This window comes from Argentina silus, assembly GCF_951799395.1.
Source record: "Argentina silus genome assembly, chromosome: 7".
NCBI classification, from domain to species: domain Eukaryota; kingdom Metazoa; phylum Chordata; class Actinopteri; order Argentiniformes; family Argentinidae; genus Argentina; species Argentina silus.
This window is the reverse complement of record NC_139661.1, coordinates 18,328,575-18,335,777: the sequence shown is the minus strand read 5'-3', so window position 1 is coordinate 18,335,777 and position 7,203 is coordinate 18,328,575. Positions and strand designations below refer to the sequence as shown.

At 45.7% G+C, this 7,203-nt stretch overlaps 1 protein-coding gene across 1 annotated transcript in view; it reads left to right on the top strand.

Annotated features, from left to right (window-relative positions):
• Nucleotides 1–6,366: 6,366 nt before the first annotated feature.
• cabp7a (calcium binding protein 7a) overlaps nt 6,367–7,203 on the top strand; it is a gene marked incomplete at both ends in the record, with an annotated part of 14,885 nt that continues 14,048 nt past the window's right edge. Inside the window, one exon of the mRNA XM_083672966.1 lies at nt 6,367–6,475. Coding sequence (XP_083529092.1) covers nt 6,367–6,475 — 109 coding nt within the window. The remainder of the gene's footprint in view (nt 6,476–7,203) is intronic.

The window sequence follows — 7,203 nt, the reverse complement described above, 5'->3', positions numbered from 1 at the left end:
TCTTCATTGTTTCTTGTGGTTGGGTTCATCCATTGTGTTTGAGGGGATCTCTAGGCATTTGTGATGCTCACTGGAGGCATGATTTCCCTAACCATCCTCCTAACCATCCTCTTACCTACAGGCACTCTTCCATCTAATGTATAAATGTTGGCCCTTGCTTATTATATAAATGTTGGCCCATGTTGTTTTATATTGCCATATAATTAAGCATTAATGCTTGAGAGGCCATGATTTATCAGTAATATTGTCACAGGTAGGGGGAGTTGTTAGGCACGATGCAGCTGTCAAACCCCCTACCAAATGATAATATTGATGAAAAATCACAGCCTTGTGGCCATTATTGCTTTATACAACAGTTACACAACAAATCCGAAAATTTGACAATGCTTTAAATATTTATATTGTGATAGATTGTGGTGGTTTCTACCCTACGCTGAGAAATCTAGTTCTCAAAACTACATTGGCGTTGTCAAGGGAACATGATACATAAATCTAATGCCAAAATCATAATATGGGATTTAACCTTGACATTGTCGTTATTAAATCACAGCTTTAAATGGCCAATCACAATGCTTGCTTTCATCAACCCGTTGCATAACAGTATTCTAGTTACTCTCTCTTGTTGTGCTCCCACACCCGCGTGTCCATTTGGTAGATTTGAAGTGTTCACTCACTAGTACCCTAAACGCCTGTCTGAATCATACAAACCAAACCCTATAAATACTTACAGTTACACCGCCCACTCACACACAGGAATATGAAGCAGCACTGAGTAAAAAGTGAGAAGAGCACATATTTGATTACATGTTTGACTAATGTTGATTAGGTTTCTTTGGCTGGCAGGCAGCTCGTCTGTGCAGCAAATGCAAATATTAACAGAATTGATTGATGGACATGTTTTAATATTATGTTCATGTTGATGCTCAACTGTGAACTATACAATTAGACTGGAACACATTATGAGAGTAGTTTAGGCCAATGCATTAACATTCATTGGGCTTAATAGGGATATAACAGGCCATGAACACAGTGGCACATAGATGACGCATGAAGCATTGAATGAAGCATCAGCAAAACATGAATTCTTCTGTCACATCAGCATCTAATAAATTACCCCACTCAGCCAAAAAGCTGAAAAATGCAAATGCCGACCACATGGAACTATCTCCCAGTGCTAACTTTAATATTTTCAAAAGCCTCAACTTTTGCAAAGCCCTGCTTCATTCTGAAGCATGTGAGATCAAGCCTCTTTCACCGGGGAGGTATCTGGCTGAGTCTGTTTGTCACACAAGGACATCTTCTGTTTTTCCTTCTGAAAGGTTTGCTCTTCCGTTTCCACTTCCAAGCATCTCTCCCCTATACCTCCTCCCCCCCTCCCGGCCGAAACTCCCCAAATAGCAGAGCGCTACTTCAAAAAGGAGCTAGCTGGTGTCCTCTGAAAACCCTCCCTGCGGTCCATCTCAGGGCTGCCCGGAGAAGGAGGGAAGGAGGGAGGGAGGGAGGGGGGGGGGATTGTTGAAGATAAACACAGGCTAGTAGCCTGGGGAGTAGATGTGAAGGCCAGGAAGAGTGGTGCTGTTGATGCTGCTGCTGCTGCATTCAAAGGCTTCCGTCACTGAGTATCGTCATACCCTCTGGTTTCTCCCCGCCTCGGCCAAGAAACTAAACCTTGACATGGGGGACCGGGTCTGAGGTTGGGCTGTGCCACCATTGGCCACTGCCAATGTTTACCAAATGGGAACATTTTGGAACTGGTCAGAGGTAAGATTTAGTTGGAACTAAGCTCTGTCCGGACTGAGAGTGATATCTAACTCTGCACTGCAAGTGTCCCAAAACATCAGTGTTGACACAAACAAGTATCCCTCCACGAAAAATACAGTAGGTTGATTCAATGCACAGGGAACATAGGCGGCTACCCATGGAGGTATATGACTCTATGGGTTGAGATAACTGTGTGTCCCTCACAATCACAAAGTACTGGTAGACCTTTTTACCTTCTCCTTCAATGCTTCAGCCCTACGGGTCCCTGTGGCTTCACAGTCGAATCCTGATCCAGCTGAATGGTCTACTCTGCACTGAGTACCATTCATCAATCCCATGTAGGGTTCCTGCTGTTCTAAAGCCAGGGATATGGCATGAATAGAGAGGCTGATTTGACATGGGGGCCAGCCCCAGACAGACCAGCTCATCCCCGGGACATGAACTGTATGGATGTGATTCAGTAGAGCACCGCATTGGCAGGCAGATTTAGCCCCATATTTAAGTTTTTTAGAGTGAGTCTGTGTAGATGCGTCTTGGCTGGTTGGCTGCATTTGACTTTGCAATGGAGCTAAGTGAATCTTTCCGCATTGGAGGATCTTTGATGGAATAACTTCAGCTTCTGACCATAGATTATACTTTTAATGGTTTTTTTTCTTCTTTTTTTTTTTTTGTGAAATCATTTGGCTTAAATGATCTTCGATCCTTTGCTCTCTTTGCTCTCTCTCTCTCTCTCTCTCTCTCTCTCTCTCTCTCTCTCTCTCTCTCTCTCCCTCTCTCTTCCTCCTTATCCATAACCCTAAACCTTATCTATCCCTCCCTCTCTTTCACCTGTATCAATGCAATCAGGCGTCTTCACTAAAACCCCAGGGTTTCTCTCTCGCCCTCTCTCCACTTCGCCCTTTTTACAGACTTGTCAATTCTGGCTCTTCCTCCTCTGAAGAAAGAAAAAAAAAGTATGTTGAAAAGGCTGTCAGACTCCTGCAAGCCCCCTGTCTTTAGGGAATAACTGCCAGGGAGCTGAGCAGAGTATGACGGGGTTTAAATCTGCAGAGAGCCAACCTGTCATCAGAGACCTGATGGGCATCACCACAGCCCCCTGTCAGACTCCCCTAGCCCAGCGTAGACGAGCCTCAATGCTACCTACTCAAGCTTAGATGTGCCTCCATATCAAGCCCAGCTTAGATTAGCCTCAATGCTACCTAGACAAGCTTAGACTTGCCTCCATGCCACCTAGCCCAGCGTAGACCTGCCTCCATGCTACCTAGCCCAGCTTAGATTAGCCTCAATGCTACCTAGCCCAGCTTAGATTAGCCTCAATGCTACCTAGCCCAGCTTAGATTAGCCTCAATGCTACCTAGCCAAGCTTAGACTCGCCTCCATGCTACCTAGCCCAGTTTAGACTAGCCTCACAGGAGCCCTGAAGTAGTACCACCTTGTAGTGGATACAAGTTACTATAGCTACTAACACAGGGTTGGGTATTATTTCAACCCTGTTATGGCTAACATTATTATAGGAAGATAGGGTAAACTTCTACCTCAACCAAACCTCGAACATAAAGGGCCTTGGGCACTGAGGGTAGGAGCACTGCCACCTAGTGCTAGTCCTGAGACTCTCCACACTGACACAGGGGTGAAGGAGAGGGAATCAGTGGGATATCTTTAGAGACCCCAGCACAGGAGGGGGAAATCATTAAATAGCTCCAGTAACAAAGCATGGCTCTGAGTGCACAAGCGCCTGAACGTCAAGGCGATCGAGGACTATTGAAGCCACAAAGCAGCCTGACCTTAAGAGTGCCTCCCTGTTGAGTGGTCCTAGGTGTGCTATTCTGTGAAAATTACTGTCAAAGAGGTGACTCCAGTCTTTGACGTCACAAGCGATGGACGGTAGAGTAGGTAGCTGCAGAGAGGCTTTTTATTTTGGCCCATTTGTGTGAGGACGGTGTGAGGCACTGCTGGCATTGTGATCAATGGACAGTTGAAAAGGAAGGAATACACACAGAATGCAAGACCTGCCTTTCATGCATCTTAAAAGAGAGCATTGCGAGTCAGCAGTTAGTAATTAGTATAGGTGGCCATGTGGAGAGGTGTGTGCGTGTGTGTGCCTGTGTGTGAGTGTGAGTGTGAGTTTGTGTGCAGGCTTGTGTGAGCATACTTAACAAGCTGCTCATGCCGCTTGCGTGTGCTTGTGTTTGCTTGTGTGTGCTTGTGTGTGTGTGCGTGTGTGTGAGTGTGAGTGTGAGTTTGTGTACAGGCTTGTGTGAGCATACCTAACAAGGTGCTCATGTCGCCTCTGATGTAATTGCTTTTCAAATAGAAGGCTTAAAAGAGGCTAGACAGGGGGATCAAGATACAACAATTGCTTCAACTTAGCCATTATTTGGCTACGATTCCATTAGGACTGTTACACTCATGAAGCAATTGAAATTCATTATCCACAATCCCAATTCTTCTCAAAAACCTTAGGGTGCTTAAATAACAGTACACCAAAACCACAAGGGATATAGTCAGTTCATTTTAACTCTAATGAATTTCAAAGAAACCTCTTGGAAAAAAACTAAAACAAATGGACAACTCTCCTGGTCATACATGGTGAATCAGTTCAATTTGTGAGTTACGGGGGAATTGACCACAGACAGCCCTGCCTTTCAGTGCTGTCAACAGAGCATCACCACCGTGTCATGAAACATCAAACAATGTTATCAAACTCAGTCAGGAGTGTGATGCCTAAGAGGGGGTTTCTGGTGCAGAAGAGAGAGGTCTGCTGAGGGATTAGGGAGGGGGAGGGAGGGAGGGAGGGAGGGAGGGAGGGGGGGGATACTCTGTTGAGGGATGAGGGATGGGGAGGGAGGGAGGGAGGGAGGGAGGGGATACTCTGTTGAGGGATGAGGGATGGGGAGGGAGGGAAGGGTGGGTGGGAGACACACAGCCGGGGTCTGTCACAGAGTGACACAAGAGAAAGTACCCATCCCTCCTAGACTGATTCAGCCAACCATGTCAATTGGGCAAGAAGTTCATTTTATTTGGGAGGTTTAGGTCTGTAGATTGTGACACTGCACCATGACCACAGAGACTCCAGATGATTACACACACACACACGCACGCACACACACACGCACGCACGCATGCACACACACACACACACACACACACACACACACACACACACACACACACACACACACACACACACACACACACACACACACACACACACACACAAATACCCCAGCATATGCAAATACCCCAGCATGATATCTGGGTATTTGGAGTATGTTGTTTGACCTTTGTCAACGACACTATTGAATTTAAGAATAGCAAACACTGTGTTAATTAATTTGTAAATATTTAACATTGATGCCCAGCACATTTAAATGCTTCACGTACAACGGTTTCTGGTCAACAGCCTCTGTGGCACACTGCCTGATTATTATTATGAATATAATTTAAGGCACAGGATTAAGAAGTATTAATTTCTATTAGGGAGACGTCAGAGGGGAAATCATCCGTACATGTGACTCCCGGCCATTAATCACACCTCTCATTGTTTATGTGGTGCCGGGGGGGGGGGTGTCATGTGTCGCTACGGGCGGTGGTGAGTAGACCAGGATTTAGAGCGCGCGCTGAGCTGAATACAGAATGAATGCAGTGAGAGGGATAACTACACACGCGCATTCACTGGAGTCACGGAGTGTGTGTGTCTGTATGTGAAAGAAAGCAGAGTACACACCGAGCTGCCGCTCACTCGGCAAAGCATTCCCTTACCTGTGCGGAACGGAGAGGGAATTGGTGATGGAAATGCGCCCTCGTGCCCATGACCAAATAAGGGCGGGCGAGCGAGAGTGCCTGTGCGCAGAACGTATATTTTTGGTAAGGATTATACTCCTGCACCTCGCCTTTTGGTGAGTTGAGTGAATGAACACATTTAACGTATAGGTTATTAGTGTTTTCTTTCATAATTTCTCTCACCTGGTTGTCATCACTAAAAGCTCCATGGAAAGATAAAGGACAGAGAGCGTTGTAAGTCAGAACAGATATTCAACAAGTGGATGAATGAATGCCTTCATTCCACCAAAACGACTGGACTAAAACAGCGGATAAAGGATTATTGAATAGGATAGATCGAATTGTTTTACGGTTGATCTGTCTTGCGCAGAAACCTCTATTTTTTTTTATTTAAAGCTTGTTGCGCTGCTGGAAGGTTGCTGGCGGCGTCTATGCTTATGGAGCCGCCGTGATATGAGTGGGTTTTATTCAGTGCATAGGTGAAGCCATTTTTAACGGTTGACATTTACAAACACTTATGCGTAGTATCAGTATCCAGATGATCCAGGAAATCTGAAATTACATAGTTTGACAGCGTTAAATTTTAAACAGAATTGCCTCGATTAAGCTCCGTCCTGTGCTTTGACGAAAGAGAGTTAGGTATCAGTGGATCTCACACGGAACTCTCTCTCTCTCCTGCCTCTGGAAGCTGCAACCGCTGCGCTTCCTACTCATGGACTTGATCCTCTTTACCCTCTCTAAAAGTAGGGGAAAGTTGCGATCCACTCTCTAAACCATTCTATATGAAGAGCAGGGCGCAGGTGGCCGCCAAAGATCGCAGTCATGCCTATGCATCCAGTGACCTCCACTTTGATGTACCGGGGAATCTGCACCATCCCGGACATCCTCGCCTACCGCCCTCCGGTCAACCTGCCCGAGGATGAAGTCGAAGGTGAGACATGAGTTTACCTGCTAGTACAAGCGGTGCAGTCATTATGTACCGTCAGATATAGCCTAATCTTTCATCACATGTTATGACAATCTACTTGTCAATGTAATTGTCATCATGCAATTAAGCTCACTGTTCTTGCTGTGCTTTGCGATCTAAATTCTAAACTGTGAGTTCCTTCAAACGGACTCGCTGTCAGCACCGTGGACAGCGCCGCTTAGCGAGGCCGCATGACACATAGTCCACAGCGCCTCACCTATACCGTGTTGACAACTCCGCCCGGCCAACGGTCCACTGTATGGCCATAGATTAAGTCGATTTGGTGCCCCAGCATTATTACATTATTACGATGTCTTTACTTTTAGCATAATGTTGTAGGTAGGCTGGGCTATTGTAGGAAAAATAGCCATCGTGAAAAGAGTCCAATGACCAATAGAGACAGAGCGCTATTTGACCACACAACTCAAAATCGTCAATCGCCAATGTAAAAAGCAGTTAGGCGAGTAGAGGTGAGATATCCTACAATGAAAACTAGCCTACTCTGTACCTTTCCAAGACGAGGATTAGAGATCACTGTTGAAGGTATTTCCGAATCCCCGCAAACATGTTTAAATTTGTACCTGAAAAGTGTATGAATGGCACTAAAAATAACAACCCATCATCTCAAAAAGAGAGAGAGAGAGAGAGAAAGAGAGGGGGGGAGAGAGAGAGAAAGAGAGAGAGAGAGAGAG